This window comes from Sturnus vulgaris, chromosome 3 (genome assembly GCF_052056855.1).
Source record: "Sturnus vulgaris isolate bStuVul1 chromosome 3, bStuVul1.hap1, whole genome shotgun sequence".
In the NCBI taxonomy this organism is placed as follows: domain Eukaryota; kingdom Metazoa; phylum Chordata; class Aves; order Passeriformes; family Sturnidae; genus Sturnus; species Sturnus vulgaris.
Window position 1 is genome coordinate 37,830,564 of NC_142245.1, and position 17,907 is coordinate 37,848,470.

Sequence of the window (17,907 nt, forward strand, 5' to 3'; positions counted from 1 at the left end):
GGTGCTGAAATTAACACTGGGATAGACCAAAGCGTGATCCTGACCTGCCTGCCCGGAGTGCTGGGCACTTCAGCCTGCACCTGTCCGAGATTCCAGAAGATTCTCCACAGAGGATATACAGATATCTGAAGGAAGGGTGTCAAGAGGATGGAGCCAGGCTCTGCCCAGTGGTGCCAAGCAATAGGACAGGAGGCAATGTCAGAAACTGATGCACAGGAAACTCCACCTGACCATGAGGAAGATCTTTACTGTGTGGATGACTGAGCACTGGAACGGATTCCCCAGAGAGGCTGTGGAGTCTCCCTCGCTAGAGGGAGATTCTCCACAGGGAATCACCCAAGCAGACTCCATACGGACACGTAGCCTGCACCTGCCCCCGCTCCCTCACAGCTGCTGCATGGGGGGGCGTCAGCACCGGCCCCGGGGGGCGAAGCCACCCCCGGCCATGGCGGGGTCCGCTCTCCCCTCACGCCGCCGCCACCGGCGGCTCGCGGCGGGGCGGGGCCAGCGCGCCCTCCCGGCGTGCCCCGCGCCGCTGTCATGGCGGCTCCCTGTGGCCGCCGTCCGCACATGGGCTGAGGGCTCCCGTGGGCAGCGTGCGTGTCTCTGTGGGCGCGGGGGTCGCGGCCCCAGCGAGGCGGTGCCGGGGAGCGGGGCGGGCCCGGGCGGCGGGACCATGCTGGCCCTGGAGCGCGCCCTGCTGAGGGGCTTCCTCAGCGCCGCGGAGTCCCTGGAGTGGAAGCAGGGCGAAGTCGCGGCCGCAGGTGAGGGGAGGTCCCGGCCCGGCGCGGGGAAGGTGCTCGCTCCTTGTGCGTGTCCGGAGCCACCGGACCGAGCCGGGGCCGCGGCTGGCGGCTCCCTCTCCCCGCGGGCGTTTTCACCTCCGGCGCTCTGTCAGATCCTCTTCGAGCTCCCGGGGCCTCCTGCCCAAGCTGGAGGGTGGGGGAGGCCGTGGGCTTGTCAGGCTGGAGGAGCCGGAGAGGCGCTGCCGGCAGGGCTGCAAGCGGCGGGGGCCACCGGCGGACGCCCCGCACTGGGGCCGGCACTCGGGAGGTGAGCACGGGGCTGCCTCCGGCTGCCTCCCCCGGGAAGCGCTGCCTGCCTGCTGGAACTTGGCTGTGAGGTGGAACGCGCTCTTGAAGCAAAACGTGGGAAGGAAGAGTCTGGCACGAGCTGCCTGTGCTGTATCTATTAGTTATTCGGACACAGTTGCTTGAAGGATCAAGGGAAAATAGTCTCTTGAGGGGACTTGGTTAGATCCAGCTTTCCTTCAGGGGAACGCAACAACTCTTAAAATGTAACCTTTGTCGTGTAAAAAAACTTCCATGTTTCAGGCAGACTAAAGTACAATTGTGCTCAAGTCATGTGCCATGTTGTAGCATTTTGAAAATCTCATTTATCCTTACCTAAGCACTTACTGATTTTTAGAGAAGAACCGTACAGAGCTCATGAGGTCTTATTTCCTTATGTGGCATTTCATTTGACCTTAGTCGTTGTGCTGTCCAGGAATGATAGCTGCCAGATGTGACTGACTTACCTTTTCAACGAGAGTTGTGCATGCTATTTGTGGTGTAGAGTTTTTCTGATTGCTTTTTTTTGTCAGATTGTTTCTTTAGCTTTGGTTTGTTCTGAGGTGCTTTAAGTAGTGTGCTGCTGTAAGATGTGGGGAAAACTTGTTGAAGAAATGTATCTTGCGGTACAAATAGAAAATGGTGGGGTTTGTGATGATTCTTAGTCATCATTTACATGGGCCCTTCCTATTGATGATCCTGAAAATAAATCTAAAAGCTGTGACCTTGAATTTGTATAGTGTCCTATAAAAAGACACACACAGAAGAATAAAAAGCAGATTTTATGTGCTTAGAGTTATGTTACTGGAAAGAGAAGAACCTCGATATTCTTCATTCATCATCACGTTTCCTCACAGCTCATAGTTATTCTACAAACTACAGCATTTCCTGTCTGGGCAACTGTAATCCAATATTAAAAAGTTGTCATTTGGTGAGAGAAGGTCTCTCCACGGTGTAGGTTGGAGAAAAGTCTCTTGTTAATTCTGTTCTCTGTGAGAGTATGATGTTAGCAGTGTTCCAGAACCACTGATATTCTTTTGTATATGTCCTTCCGTGTACAGCTTAAAGGGTTTTTAAAATAATACACGTGTGTGCACACATTATCTCTTATATAATGCAGTAGATCATTGTGGAGAACAGAAGTAAACTTTGGTCAACAGTGTGGCTCAGAGACTTTAGAATGAACGAGTCTTTGTCGCCCATTCCTACAGTCCTCCATTGAAGGTGCCCTCTGTGTTCCTGTGTTTCTAAAATTTAAAGTACTTGTTTAGCTGGATGAGCCTGGGGTTGGTATTCAGATCACTTCTTTGCACGGCTGCTGCTTGTGTGGATCCATAGCTGTGCCAGTGTTAAATTGGTTACCTCATTGGTAACCCTGAGTGCAGGGAGATGCAATCCCCAGCTGGAATCACAGATTGATAGTAAGGCACTTAGCCTATTCAGACCTCTGTATTTTCTCAGCTGAACCATCACCAACACCTGCATCATTTAGTCAAAAAACATTTAGTGCATCTGCATGAGTTGTAGCCACAGCTGCAGGGCAGGCAGATAATGGTTTTGCTCAAGAATAGTGGGTTTTAATATCGCCAGATTGTTCCAACAGCTGCTGTATTGATTGCACTGTAGCATATTTGAAGATAGACTCTTGTAAATCAAGTTGTATCCTGGGTCAAGACCTTGATGGATCTGAAGCTGCTTAAAAATACATAGCATTTCTTGACTTCCCTTTGTCTTGAAATCAGGCTTAAGAAACAGTCATGGGTCTAAGTCTACCTCAGTAATTACTCCTAAGAATCTGCTCCATATGCGGGCTTTTCATTGAGGTACTATAGTTACCATAGGAAACAATTTGTAAAGATAAAATTCCATTGCCTATTGCTTGTGGGTATTCTAAGCATGTAAATGAAGGACTGAGGAGTTTCTGCAGTTTTTCATTAGACTTTATTCACTGAACTCTGCAAATACTGAATCATTTTTATTTGCATTTCCCCTAAAAAGGTTATCTAGTCTGTGGAATTATTGTCTTATCTATAGGAGTTTACTGTTCATTTAAAATACTTTGAAGGAAGAATATCCTGCTGTTATAATTGAAGTATTTTAAAAGGCCATCCATTAATTTGTATTGAAGTTACAGTGAAAGACAAATGACCAGACAAATGTAAAACAAAAACTTGCACTGAAATTTCAGGAAAAATAATTTTGAATGAAGTGACACCTGCAAGTGCTGCTCTTGAGTTTCAGTGCAACTGCACTTTTTCTGCAATGTAAATGAAGATACATTCTTTAGAAGAGGACTGGTAGATATTTTCATTTGAATAGGTATTATAGGTCTTGAAAGACAAAACTGTTTGAAAGTTGACACTGACTCCTATGTTGTTTTTTTTTCTCTTCCAGAAAGTGGATCGTTATTGCAATTGATGTTTGATGGGAAATACGAAGCAATATTTTCAAATACAGCCATTCAGAATGTTTTCAGTGCGTCTTTTGAGACAGAGGAAAACATTGACACTTACTTGGAGAAACAGATTCTTGCATACCTGGATTGTTCTGCAGAGGTTGATAACGTGGAAAGGTGGAAATTATTATTTATTATATGGAAGTTTAATAGAGGCTATGTTTGATTTTTACAAAAGGCATTTAAAATGTATAATTTGTATAGGGCCTTCAAAACCCTTGTACTGACAGGAAAACAGAAAACAAATTTCTCATGTTATTTCCCCCAGTCCCTTGGGCTTCTATTCATTACTGTCCAGTGAAATAAACAATGATACTGTGACATGGGGGTTTGTTGAAAACATTAGCTTTATTTACAGTGGTTACCTCAGAAGGTTCCGGTATAAAGAAGTCACGTATGTAAATTCATTTTGCCATATATCATCAAAAAATTAATAATTTTCTTTCTGAAATGTTGTATTACATTTATGTGGCTGCTTGAAGTAGTGTGTAATGTTACTGTCCAAGCAATGCCTGTATTTCTGACTTATAATGAAGTTGATACACTCTTAATGTAAAAATGAGTAAGGTGTTACTCATGGATGCTGTTCACCAATTAATTATTTTCTTCCCAAGACTTTCTCTGATAGAGTCTCTCTTAATTGTATGTGCTAATTGTTTCTGTTAAGGAGTCTGCATTTACTGTTTACAGTTTGCAGTGTAAATGATGAACAGACTGAAATCTGACATGCTAGGGATAGTAGAAGCAGAAAACTAAACGTGTGTTGTGTATATATACACTGATATTTTAAAAGGTAAAAAAAAATTCCCCAAAAGAAGAGCAAAAGATAACAGAAAATAAAAGTTAAAAAATAAGAGAAAGCTATTTGTTACCAGTTAGCATTAGCAGAGTCCAAATATGTTTTGGTATGACATACATAAACCTAAGAGTTTTTGCTAAAATATCAGAGAAAAAAAAACAGCTGGTATGTTTGAAAAACTGAGCTGAGGTTTTTTTTATGACCATGGTGTGTCAAAAACTCATCTTTTGGTGTGGTGCACAATACAATGCACTCCTGCTTTCTGAGTTGGAGTATTCAGAGGTTTTTCCCATGCATGTTTTTTGCTAGATGTTTCTTGTTTGGTTTATTAGCTGGAGAAGTTTTTCAGTATTTCTAGATTTTGTCACTTTGCAATAGTTTGAATAATGTGACAGGGAAAGAAAAATCAGTCAGGACTTGAAACAGACTCACTCCTGATTTTAATTATTGCTTCAAAAATGTGTTGCTGCCTTTTTAAGCCATTCAGCTTCTTGAAGGTAATAATAATCTATATCAGTGGAACTTTATATGTATCCTGTTCTAGTGCACTCCTACTGCATACAGCAAAGGAATTTGTTCCCTGGCTGCTCACACTCCAGCTCTGTGGTCTTTTGAGTTTTTTTTTGTTTGCTCTGCAGCTCTGGGCTGCATTAGATGCCCCCTTGCCAGAAGATATGGAGGCAGAATTGCAATATTTAGCGTTTCAGAAACAGACAGAGGGTTTTCTGCCCAAAATTGTAGCCTGAAGTTTTATTCAAAATGAAATCAGAGTCTTCAAAACCTATCAGTGTCTGCCAGAAACAGTTTTGTTTGTAGCATCCAAGTGAATTTTTCAAGCTCCATTAATAATAATTTAAGAAGTTTTGGGGGCTGAAGGAAGGAAGTTGTGGCTTTCTCTTATACAAAAACTTGTACTGAAGTTGCTTGTCTGAAAGACAGATAATTTCCTAATTTAGGTGGGCACTGCACAACACTTTGACCTGTACTGTTCTGGTCACCATGACTTTCTGGGTTAAAATGTGTCACAAGTTATTTTTCCTACCTGCAGACCTTATATCCTCTGAAGGCTTTTTGGAAGGAAACTATGTAACCTTTGCAGCCAGACTTTGCATTGCTTGTCATGAAGCTGGGGGAGGGGGGATTGTGTGTGTGTGTTTCTATTTTTTTTTAGTGCCTAAAATGTAATTTTACTTTTCCACTGAGTGATTCAAAGGAAGTGCAGCAAACCTCTTAAGTTCTAGACCAGAAAATTCAGTGTGACACTTGTTTTCTTGTGACTTTTTGTAGATGGGATAAGTTAAATATTTTTTTTCTTGATCTGAAAGTTATAATTCTGGAGATATAAAAACGCAGTAGGAGTTGAATTCAGTCAGAAACAGAACATTGGATAATGTGAATCTTATTCTTTTTGCACAATATAAACAGTGCAAAGTATGTTTTGGTAATAGTGTTAGAAGAACTCTTAAGGAGTTCTTTTTCTGAAGATAAAACTGAGCAGCTTGAGGGCAAAACAGCTCAAAATTTGGATCTAGACGGTAATTTCTTTGGACAAGTTCCCTAACTTTTTCCACTTTCAAATCCGTGGTTCTGTAAACAAAATGATTTAGCAGCATTAAAAAATTGGTGCAACTTTTCTATCCTTTTAACTTATTGCCTTCTTTTCCCTGCTCCAGACACATTTTCACTGTGGCACTTGTAACCTTTATGTCCTACAAATTAAGCATTCCTTATAATAAATGTGTTGAATAGGATATTTTTTGTTCTACTTTTTTCCTGCTATTGCTACTCATTTCTATGCTTAAAAGCTATTTTCTACAGAAAATGCAGCTTCTCACCTGTATTTTAATCAGCAAAATTTGGGGGATGAAGCAGGAGGGTATGTGTTAACCATGCAGTGGAGGAATGCCTTTCTACCTGAGCTCCATAGGAAGGAGGTGCATTTCTTGCCTGACATACAGTTGGATTCAAGAGATTGGGAGGAAATAGTGTGCAGGTTCCAAAATCTAAACCAACAAGAAAATGGACTCTAACACTATTTTATTGTTGAGCATGTATGTACTACTTCTATCTTATTCAGCATATAAATGAATGCCAAACTTGGCAAAAGAAATCCATACAATAAAGCTTGTTGTGATATTCTAAACTGAACATTGAATGGTATTTCTGGTATTTCTCATGGAACGTCTGATGGTGGGTTAACTGATGTGCTGTGTGTAATGAAAACTGAAAATGAAGAAATTCTTGCTGTTTCTGCAGCTTGCTTTGATGTTCATGAATTGAAAAAATAGCAAAGTTACACTGAACAGTTTTGGCTACTCTTCTGTAATTTCTGGCATCACTAAAAAGAGCAGAAGCCTCTAAGTTCTTAAGCGGGCTGCAGTTCTTAACTTGGCTACTGAATATTTTTTCTTCCATTTTGTTAGTAAATTCTAGGATTGTATGCACATCCTTTTTTTTAAAAATACAAATGCACTATTGTTCTTTATTTTTGAGGAACATTTGATATAGCAATATGAATATTAAGCATGTGATTCTGCATCAGAAAGAACAATCAGATTTGGTGTAAACAGTGTTTAAAAAAAAGGGAGCAAAACCTCCATTCAAAAAAATCCAAGATGAGTGGGCACAGACATATATGTAAGGATACATGCAAAATAAATTATGTAGATCACTATAGCAAGGGGGGCATTCACAGCAGTCTCTCTGTTGCTTTTCAGGCAGCCTTTGGGAGGTGAGCATCTGCAGGTCTGCATTTTAAGTGTGAAGGGCAGTCAGGGAGACAGAATGTATTTTCATGGAAAAAAAGTAGGGGAGGTCAGCATTTGCAGGGATTACAGCTTGAAATTGGTTTTCTGATACAGAGTGAGTGATAAGGGAGACTGGGAGCTGGACACGATTCTGAAAATGGGGGAAAAAGTAATTTAGTGATGACAAATTAAACAGTGGAAAAACATTATCCTGGCCAAAGTAATGGATTTGGTTATCAGTTGTTCCAGAGGCGTTCTGCTTGGATAAAAGTGTCTCTTCAAGCAAGTTTGTTTTCCAGATAGATATCAGTAATATTAAAATAAATAAATAGTTACTAGTAGAGGCAGTGTAAATTATAAAATAATGAAAATGATCTTCAAAAGACTAGAGTATCAAATCACAGTGCAGGGATGGTTGATTGTTCTGTATGTTGTCTTTCAGAAGCTTTGAAGCGTAATTTATAATGGGAGAAGAATTAGGAAATTTGTACCAATATAGCTATTTAGTGTGTAGTGGTAATAATTTAGTATACAGTAATTGCTAGTGCTTTGTGTTCTTGAGTTATTTGAAAGTTTAGTGGTGATCTTGGTTATGCATTCATATTTCCTAGCAGATAGTTAGTGGCTGAATAATGGCAGCCAGTAAGGGTTACCTTGTTTTCTTCAACTAAAACTCTTTATGCCAGTCCCTGTTCTCTAACTCCTCTGAAAGATGGTTTTGGTTTTTTATTTTTTTTTTAAATTTTCAATTAAATGTTGCCCACCCCTGCTTTCCTATTGTTCTACATCTTTTGTTGCATTCTTGCCCACCAGCTGCTTGTTTGTGTGCGCCTTTTCTATTTTATTTTGGTTTTTAAGGGTTTGTATAACACTTCATTTCTTTGTTTCGATTGGCTCTTAAATCTCTAAGTTTCGGTTTTTACAAAAAGGAAGGACTAGGTTTTTGTTTCAGTTATGCTCCTTCACATACCAGAGTTTATATCAAACCTGCACAATTAAAATGCTAGCTTTTTGTAGTTAGGAGGCCCATTCTTTATGTGTTAGGGCCCTTGTAAATAAGGTTCCAAGTCATTAAGGTATTGTAAAACAAACCAGAAGTTTGTATATAAATCTTAAAAGCCAACACCTGTTAAATTGTCCATTAAATTCTAAGAGATTGTGCCCTGACTTGCAGACCACATAGATTATTTGCTAAAGAAATCATAGTAATGTAAAATGAGCTTAGTCTTGTAGCTAAAGAAGATTTTGCCATACCAGTTTCAGAAATGAAACAAAGTCTCTTAATTTCATCTTTCAATAAATTACTATTATTTAAAATAAAAGCCATGATGAATTAGATATTATTTACTGCCAAATTATCTGAAACAACTTGGAGGTAGTATTCTGAATTTTTGATTTAATTTAAATTTTTTATCAGAGGGAGTGAAAATAAACAGTTATGTCAAAACAAAAAATAAACTTGCTCTTTTGGATCATATCCTAATGCAGTATTTTTTTTGTGAAAATGCTGAGAGTTAGATGTATCATAAGAAACTATAACAACCTTGCAACAGGCAAATATTGCATTATCTCCATCCTTTGCTAGTCTTCTGATCTCTGATAGTTATGTACAGCCCTAAATTGTGAAATATATGAGCTCTGCCTCCAAAATGTTTGGCATTAGTTATAACCTTTATAAACAAACACGTTTGGAGGACTTTTAGTTTCCTATGTGCATTCTTGTATATTCCATGCATTGTATTCTCCTCACAGGAGAGTGATTTTTTTTTTTTTTTTTTTTAAGCTGAGGGTTTTGAGCTAGCACAAGATTTAATCAGCTCTTGTAGCCTTAAGTGAAAATGTAATATGTTGCTAATTGCTGTTCTTATCTATATTGCAGGCAGAGGCTGATCTTTCTGCTTGGTGTGGGGAGTTTGCAGCTCTTTGTTCAAAGCAATTGGACTGGGCCTCCTGTTCAGTTAAAGCTTCAGGAGTTTTTGCCACCTGCATTGTTACAGAAATTCTGTGAGGTAGGTTCGGATTTTAATAAGCTGTTCTTTTATTGTCACTGCTTTTCAGAAGCAGCTGTAACACTTAGGTTATATCAGAGAAGGCACATCTGCAAAGCAGGGTGCTAGAATGAGTTGCCATAATCATCAATCCTACCGGCTGCTATTGCAGCATCTTCAGTTATATCAGCAGTGTCCTTAATGTAGTTACTGTTTCTCTACTTAGGATATTTCCTGCTAGAAATGTTGGGTTTGGATGGAGAAGAATATCTTTAACATAAGCGAGCATTTACTCAAAGGGCATTTGCAATCAATGAACTTTTTCTGTGTTTATTTTGGGATACATTCTTAGCTGGATCGAAGAAAGCTGTTTATGAATGGCTTAGAAATTTCCCCTCCTTAGAGAAAAGTAGAAGTTGCATATCTTGCAAATAGCAATGTTTGGCAGATACTAACAGTAGATTTGAATGCTCAGTATCCTGTTAGGTTCCTGTATGCCAAGTGAGTTGAGGTAACTTTAGTACAAAAATGCTAATTTAAATAGAGTTTTTGGAAGCAGAAGGGAATGTAGGAGGTGAAACTGAGGACTGTCTGTTTTATTTATTTTGTCATCATTTTATCTAGATTACTAATCAACACCCTAACTTCTTTTAGTGAGATGTGTGTATTGTTCCTCATGGCAGTAGCACAGTCCAGACTGTCCTCACATGGAGTTTAGCACAGCTGCTTGATTTTTCTCTTGGGGTTAAAGCTGTGGTAAAATACTGACTACTGCTGTGTGTCAGTGAAGACTGTATCAGTAGTTTCTGCTAATGCTAAATCTATGCATGAGTTTGAATTTGAAATTTCACTAAGAATAGGGTATGGACCATGAGCAATGTAAGTGCTTTAAACTGTGGAATGAAGGAAAGTTGAAGTATGGGGAAAGTTTCACATAAAACTGTTGGCTCTGCTGCCTTACTGTGACATGTTTTTCCATAATTCATAAAGTCCTGCCTTAGGTTCAGTTGCAAGGTTGTATTTCTAAATAACTAATTCAGATCCAGTTGCTCTTGGTTTTTTAAATTGATGTTTATAAATTTGATTTATCTTTTAGGGCTGGCACAGTATATATAGATAGGCTTATTTTTTGCATGCTTTTTGATACTTGAAATTCAAATCTCATCTTCTGATGACTAAATAAGTAACAGTGGAAACCAAGTGTACTAAACCTTTTAGGGTGTAAAATGAGTTAACAGAAATTTTGAAGTGTGCTACTTCTGAAGGGAAAAGTAGTTAATTTTGCCTATATATAGAGTAAAAATAATAAAACCTGATTCCATTAATTCTCTTTATAATTTGTTTATAATATTTAACATCATAATACTGATATATTCTTACAAATCTTGGTTTCTGTTTACTGGAGAACTCTATATTCTATGTGGATGCACAGGTTGCAGTCTTAATGCAGTCTGCAGCCCAAGATGATGCTCGTAGGATTGCTGTCACTGACAGAGTTCAGAGACATGAAAAATATAGTATTCATAATTTCTATAAACCATTTCATAGAGTCATAAAATGTTTTGGCTTGGACAGGACTTTAAAGATCACCCAGTTCCAAGCCCCCAGCCATGGGCAGGGACACTTTCCAATAGACCAGGTAGCTCAGAGCTCCATCCAACCTGGCCTTGAACACTGCCAGGGCAGAGGCATCCACAGGTTCTCTGGGCACCCTGTTCCAGTGCCTCACCATCCTCACAGCAGAGAATGTCTTTGCCTGAACCTATTCCCTATCAGTTTTAAGCCACTCCCCCATGTCCTGTCACTACATGCACTTGTAAATAGTTTCTGCTCCCTCTTTCTTGTAGGTCCCCTTCAGGTACCAGGAGGCCACAATTAGGTCAGCTCCACTCGTTCTTTCTTCCAGAAAATTTCGTTTAATGTCTGTAAGAAAGAGATACAAATTCCCTGTTGAGTAAGGAAATACATGATCTCCTGTTTAGTTTCTGTTGCATTTCTGCAGTGGCTGGGAATGTGATGGTTTGAAATATGTTTGCTTATGTAGGGGTGGTATTGCAGAAACTAAACTGGCAAGAGATTATAAAGGAAAACAGACATGAACATACTTTATTTCTAACGAGTGCTCCATCAGATTTCCATATTGCTTCAAGGTTTAGCTGTTTATGCATTCAGGCAGAAGCCTACCTTTATTTCTATTACTGCTATCTGTATTGTCTTCTGACAATAAAAGCATGTTAATGTTTTTATTTCCAAGATAAATTTCTATGCACTTATGTGCTAAAATATAATATCCACTTCTCTTTTTTATTAAAAATCTTAATTCAAAAGGTTTTGAATTATGATTTGAATTGTCCTTACATACTTTTCATTCCAAGGATTCTTAGTATATGAACACTCTGTAAAAATGAACATCTGAATAGTGACATTTTTGTGTTTCCCTTAATTCAGCTTTCTTCTCATGTATACACAGATATTCACAAAACGTGGGTTAAAAATGGAACTCTTAATTTTCTCCATCTCTTGTAACCTTCCATGTTCTGTCATCAAGACTGATACAATCCCTTTTTAAATAGGTCAACCATTTTCCAGGTTTTCAAACTAAAGTTATTTTCTCTCACATCAAAGTTAAAAAATTATGTCTTCATGTTTCTTTTAGCCTGCTGTAAGTAACGTCACTAAATTTCAGCTCTACAATGTCTCATTTATTTCAGGAATATTTAAAAACTGGTATTCTTATTTTCAGAACACTTTATTGGATTAGTCTTTGTTCCCGGGGTATATAACTGCTGCCATTTCTCTCCTTGGAAAGTTTCATCTCTGGATCAGTGACATAACTTCATTTCTGCTCCCAGATAACTTCTTTTCTTATGAGTGCAGTAAGGCTGCATGAGACTGTAATTAATTTTAGCAAAGAATGAATAAAATAGCCTTTTTAAGATGAGTTGCTAGTAGAGGCCTCTTGGATGTCTTCAATAAATAATATTCATGAGTATGTGTATATTATTTCTCTTTCTTCCAACTGAGTCTAGCCTTCTCTCTAAACTATGGTTACATTCATGTAGTCTATTATGATTTGGTTTTATGTCCTGCAGAACTGGCTCGTGATGGTCAGAGTTCACACAAAAGTAGCATTTTATTTATTAGGTATATTTCAGTTTTCTAAAATAACTGTAAGACTTCCTCACACCACTTAATAGTCTGACTGATACTATGCTTAATTTTTTTAATGAGTGGATGTGGTAAAGGAAGATTAAAAAGTACTCAATTCTGATTAAAATGGATTAGCAGTTGTTTTGAACTTGAGGTTAGACTAAAACGTTATTAATGAACTCTGTGCTTAAAATAAGTGGCTTATAGTAATTAGTTCCTTATGTCTTAAAAGAATTGCCACTGTCTCTGCATGTCAGGGAATAAAAGGTACAAAACTGTTGAAGTTGGTGCATATTTATTCTGCCTTAAGTTTCAGAGCTTCTATGTGTTATCTCATACAGCTGAGCTCAGTATTTTCAGTGGATGAACTGGAAAAGAATGTTGTGAGGACAAGCTGTTTGCTGCTTTATTTGTTGTCTGATTTCATATTCGCAAGTAGAATATATCTGGTAACGGTGAGAAGCTCCATCTGGAAGATCTCAATCTGTTAATTGATAATGTGTGTAAATAACTGCTAGGAGTCCTCCAAATTCGTCTGTCAACAGTTCCTGCTCTTCTTTTTGTAGCTTCCAGGCTGATCCCAAAGAATAAGTTTTGGAATACATTTAAATTTTATTTTCCTTATGTTTTTATTAGTCTTTCTTTTATGCATTATTTGATCCTTTTGCTGGAAGAGACTGAAATACTGCCACGCTTCTGTTGGCATCTATAGTCATGTTCATAGTTACTATGAAAAGCACCAATGTACTATGTAGCACTGCTGTCTCAAATCCAGTATGATTCCTTGGTCTTGTTAATTCAATCTGTTGTGAATTCCTTTTTACAGGCCCAGATGCTTGGCCTCCATGAGCATGAACTAGCTAGGAAGAAAATAGTCTATGCTTGACCAGCAAGATATAGGCTTTGAAAATTATGCAGATTTCTCCCTCTTGTGGGGAACGTAAGGATGGATGATAAAGACTAAATCTGGAGGCAGAGTCTTATAAGCAAAGATAGTCTGCTAAAGTAGCCTACAGTCTTGCCCTGCATTCCCTTACTATGAATATAGAACAGAAGGGGGAATCTAAATGCACTCACTTGAAAAACTTGGAAGTCACCCTTAATAGCAGAGCAAAGTCTCCCTCGTAGGGTTTATGAACAAGAGCTTTCATAACCAAAGTATTTCTTTGGCATGTAGCGCTCTCAGGAAAGACTTGCTTGCACTAGCTCACCACGATTATCTTCAGTCTGGACCTCAGCTCTCCATAGGTTACCTGTTACTGATTTGGCTTGTAAAACTGGAGACAGCTGCCTGTGTCATCTTACCTCCTTTGCAGCAAGTTGAAGAGAAAAGCAGTTATAAACAAAAGCAGTATTACCATTGCCTTAAAGTCTAAAGAGTGAGTTCTGTTTAAAGGACCAAATTTTTAGCAGGTAATCTCAGTACATCCTCTGTTCATCTGTAAGGCAGATCACCTTAGCTTTGCTAAATGACAAATTGTTGTGCAGTAGTCTTTGTATTTTTAAAAATAGCAGAAGGTATATGGCTTAGTAGCCACATGCAACAGCTTCCTGATCCAATAATTTGTTTGTCTACACTTCACCTTTGCTTCCATTTAATCAAGTTTTCCTGAGCCTTTAGCCTGGCTTTGTCTACTTCTTTATGTCTGCACTTACCTTTTTATATATAGGGGAAGGATCCCCAAGACAGAAAGAGCTGATGAAATGTTACAAAGGCCAGAGTGGTTCTCAATATAAAAGTAAAAGCGTGCTGAATGCTCACTTTGCTTCTAGTCACTATCATTAGTAAGAAAAGAACACTAATTCCCTAAACTAAAAATCTCATGCACTCTATTTTCATAGCTATTGAATGTGAATGGCAGGAGCTTTCTTCTGATTTTTATCATTACTCAGGTGGCACCAGTTGTGCTGGGAAATACTTCTGAAATACTGTGAAAATTGAAATACCCAGAATACTGTGCAGCTTGCAGTTGATTTAGGGCTTTAGTAGTAGTAAATTAAAAGTGACCATTAAGTTATTGTTTGGAAGTTGAATATAGAAACATCTGTGGTTCAGAGATGAAAAAAATATGGATCTAAAGTGAATTGAACTTAATTTGTGTGTACTTTGTGTGTCAATTTGTGATGGTCAAACATAACCACTTGCAGGTCCAGCAGAAGCTGGATGGCTAATCCAGTGATGTTCATGAAGTAATTATCTGGGATATGTTTCTGTGCTTTAAGAACATTACTCCTGAATAAAATAGTTATACTTTCTAATGTCAAGTTTGATGAAGAATAGAAAGACTCCTAACCCAGGTTTACTAGGTCAGGAGCATTATATTAGCAAGTCTTAGGTTGTGTCTGTTTTGAGATACATGATAATTTTGAGCTACAAGATAGGTTCAGCACATTATATATTTGGATATTTAAACACAAGAATGCAAGCTCAAAATTTCTTTTTGCTTTTAGCCAATGTTCTAGTGATTTTGGTGGACTTCAATTCTTAACTTTCTAATCCTTGAAGCTGTAACACTTTAAATGTCTACCTCTTACTTGTAGCTGTTCTCTCACCTTAAAGACTACCTTAGGGCAGTGAATTCTACATGGATAATGCAGTCATAGATCATAGGCTGGAAAAATGAATGTTGGTTTAGACTTTCTCAGCTAAAGGTAAAGGATGCCTGGTTTTCTGGATGGGATTTGTTTCATGAAAAAGGACATGGATTTGTTAAAATAGAAAATAGCAGTTCTTTGGCTCTGGGATTTGTTGGCTTATTTTCAAGGCTGTAATATGTCATCAACTTTCCCTTCTTCCTCCCTCATTCTTTGTTAATGTTACTTTAGCAGGACTGGGTTTTGTGGTGAAAGGATTTGAAATGTGAATTTGATATTAATTTGTTACTACAGTGCTTAAACAAGTGTAGATAACTCTAGCATCGCAACGCTGTTTTTGAAAAAGGTTTCATAACACGTCCCCTTTGCTTTCATGTTGAGTATTTTAAATGTGGTCTACTTTGAGTATGGAAAGAATCAAAAGCATGCAGAGAGAAAAAAAGTTTACATTAAACTGAAAATTGTATTGAGTGTCCCACTATGTGTGTATGTGTATATTTGAAAAATTAATCTTTAGAAATACTGATTGATGACTTTCCCCTCTCAAAATTACAGATGTTGATATGTTGATATTTCTGAATGGCTAGAGGTGCAGCAGATCTGGTATATTTTCATTTAGCAGTTTCTTTCCTTTATTCTCAAGTGGTTTGTTGAAATGATTGCAGTGATGTCATACAGGAATTCCCCTTTGGCTCAGATCATTGTCTACAAAGTAGAAGTGTTTTCAATGCTAAAGCAAACTAAAAAACCCTGTAGTAAATCAGAATAAACTTAAAGGTTACTCTGTTATTAAAAACTAATGTTAGAGATTCATGTAGCTTAACAATTTTTGTCTTCAGTGTAACCTTTTGATACTGGTACCGAAAAGAGTTTCAAATAACTCAGGAATTGCATTATTTGTTTAGTTTAAAAAGCTGAAATATGATTCAAGTAACTTGTATCTTGGTTGCATAGACTGATTAAGAATCTTTCTCAGACAAGTGACTTCAATGCAAGCTGTCATTTAACCTTCTGTTCTTTTTCCCTTCCATTCCCTTTATCTGCCCCTTTTATACCAACTGAATACTAAAACCCAATGTTTTTCTTTATTAAGGAAATCTGTCGTATGAGAACCAGGAATAGACTGATAAATGGACATCTATCTTCCTGAGACTGAAGATAAAATGCTCAAATGTTTTCTTTGCATTAAAAGGGAGGGGAGAATAGATGACTGTCAGATGACAGTCACCACTGAGAGAGTGCCTGGAGTGCTACCTCAAGGCCATTGAGTAAAAGAGTTACTGTAGAGAACGTCATACAGGAATGCATCCAAAGCAGGGAGAGGTTTTTATTTATCAGACAAAGGGAATAATGGCTCTGATATTGCTGCTCTGATGCCACTCCAACAGGAATATCTAGTGTATTTCAGTGCTATAGGATTAATTTAATTATAAAATTGTTTTGTTTCTGTGACTGCAAATTGAATGGCATAGATTTCCCAGAAGCTTTTCTCATTAGATCATGGGAATGATTGTATTGCTGGAATGTGTTTGGGGTTAGTTGACTGGATGACATGTGCATTTCAGGCAGGAGGAAATCAGTGTCCTGCAGATCATGTTGATGTGGTGTATCAGGACAGCAAGAAATAGTGCAGAATTAACCATGATTTGCTAAAAGGTTGAGACTCCAAGAGATGGAGTCTTGCATTTTGTTTTTTGGGTTTTTTTAATGTTTTGAGCAGACTTTTTCCTTAAATACATTAATAGCTATTTTTCTGTTCTATATTACATTATTTTATAATAAACTTAAGTTTCCTGAAACTTGTCTTTTTTTTTCCCGCTTCTTTTAGCCAAAAATGCTGCATGCAACTATTCTGAAGTTGCTGGTTCTAGATGGTGAATCGGTCTATACCTTGACTTCTCATCCTATTTTGCTGCTCATAGCCAGGATAATCCTTGTGAATTCAAGACACAAACTCACATCTCTCCAGGTAAGAAATATGTGAGTAATGACTATGACTACCAGCTACTCCTTAATTGGTTCTCTCATTCTTTTCTTCATACCTCATTGAATCATTCTGACTTCCATTTCTTTTCCAGTAGCTCTGAGGTTCTTACCTCTAAGAAACAGCTGGGACAAAGTGATTGCTATTAATCCCAAGTATCTTCTTCTTAAAGATAAGCTATTTATTCACTTCCCTAAAAGAGAGGAAAGGTGTCTTTGTTAGCTGGAAAAATTAGAAAATTTAATACAACTAAGTTTATCAAGACACATACTTTGTCATATTATTTGTCAGGGAGTAACTGGGAATGCCCTATAATGCAGCTTACATATCCTATACCCTTTTTAACAAGCTTTTGGATACTGTCAGCCATTACTGTATGAATTCTAAGTCTAAATCTCTGTTGTGTATGTGTGTTGAAAACAAGCAGACATGATGAAGCACCTCTCAGATGGTCTGTACTTCCCTTGTAGTTCAGCAGCAGCCTGGTTGGTAGCAAAGCTCTCTGGAAGTAGGGGACTTTTAACAGCAGCAACTTCTCTTTATTGAATTCCAGTTGAACAGAATTTGGCTAGAGATCAAAATGCCACATGGCCTCTCTTTATGCTTGGCTGACAACATCCATTCCCAGCTGGGTCTTTGTATGAGTGATGAATTAAACTGTGTGGGAGATGTTGGCTGTACTGCATTTCTGGAAGCCAAGTTCTTCCATCGTTTTCCCTCTTATTCACAGATGAGTGCTGTTGAATTTCAGCAACTGGGTCAGTCAGGGAAACAGAACATTTACCTGGTATAGAGAATTCCTATGCTGCCTCCCCTAAGAATGACATAATGGGGGGCTTTATTCTACAGGGTTGAGGTTCAATTATTTGTGTCTACAAAATCGAGTTTGGATAATAGTTCAAAGGCAACAGCTGATAGGAGCTACTTTCATCAACAGTTTGGTGTAGCACTTAAAGCTTGCCATTCTTTTTCCTTTCAGCTTGATGCAAAGGTGGCCTCTTAATACTTTCTCTGCTTTAATAGTATTGCACATAAATTTAAAACAAGGTAAAATAGTTCAAAATGTATTATTTAAAGCATTAATAAAGCCCTGTGTGCTATTTTACTTGTAAGAGTAAA

General features: G+C 38.2%; 1 protein-coding gene across 11 annotated transcripts in view; it reads left to right on the forward strand.

The window, feature by feature from the left end:
- The first annotated feature begins 529 nt into the window (after positions 1-529).
- Positions 530-17,907, forward strand: part of TTC27 (tetratricopeptide repeat domain 27) — a 157,098-nt gene continuing 139,720 nt past the window's right edge. For 10 of the 11 annotated variants that reach the window (XR_015802287.1, XR_015802291.1, XR_015802288.1 and 7 more), the window contains exons 1-4: positions 537-764; positions 3,465-3,642; positions 8,951-9,080; positions 16,633-16,773. Coding sequence is in view for 1 of the 11 variants with exons in the window: in XM_014876407.2 (XP_014731893.2) it covers positions 677-764; positions 3,465-3,642; positions 8,951-9,080; positions 16,633-16,773 (537 nt within the window). In the remaining 10 variants the exon portion in view is untranslated. Of the gene's footprint in view, positions 765-3,464; positions 3,643-8,950; positions 9,081-16,632; positions 16,774-17,907 lie in introns of all 11 variants that reach the window. The other variant, XM_014876407.2, reaches the window with a different exon arrangement.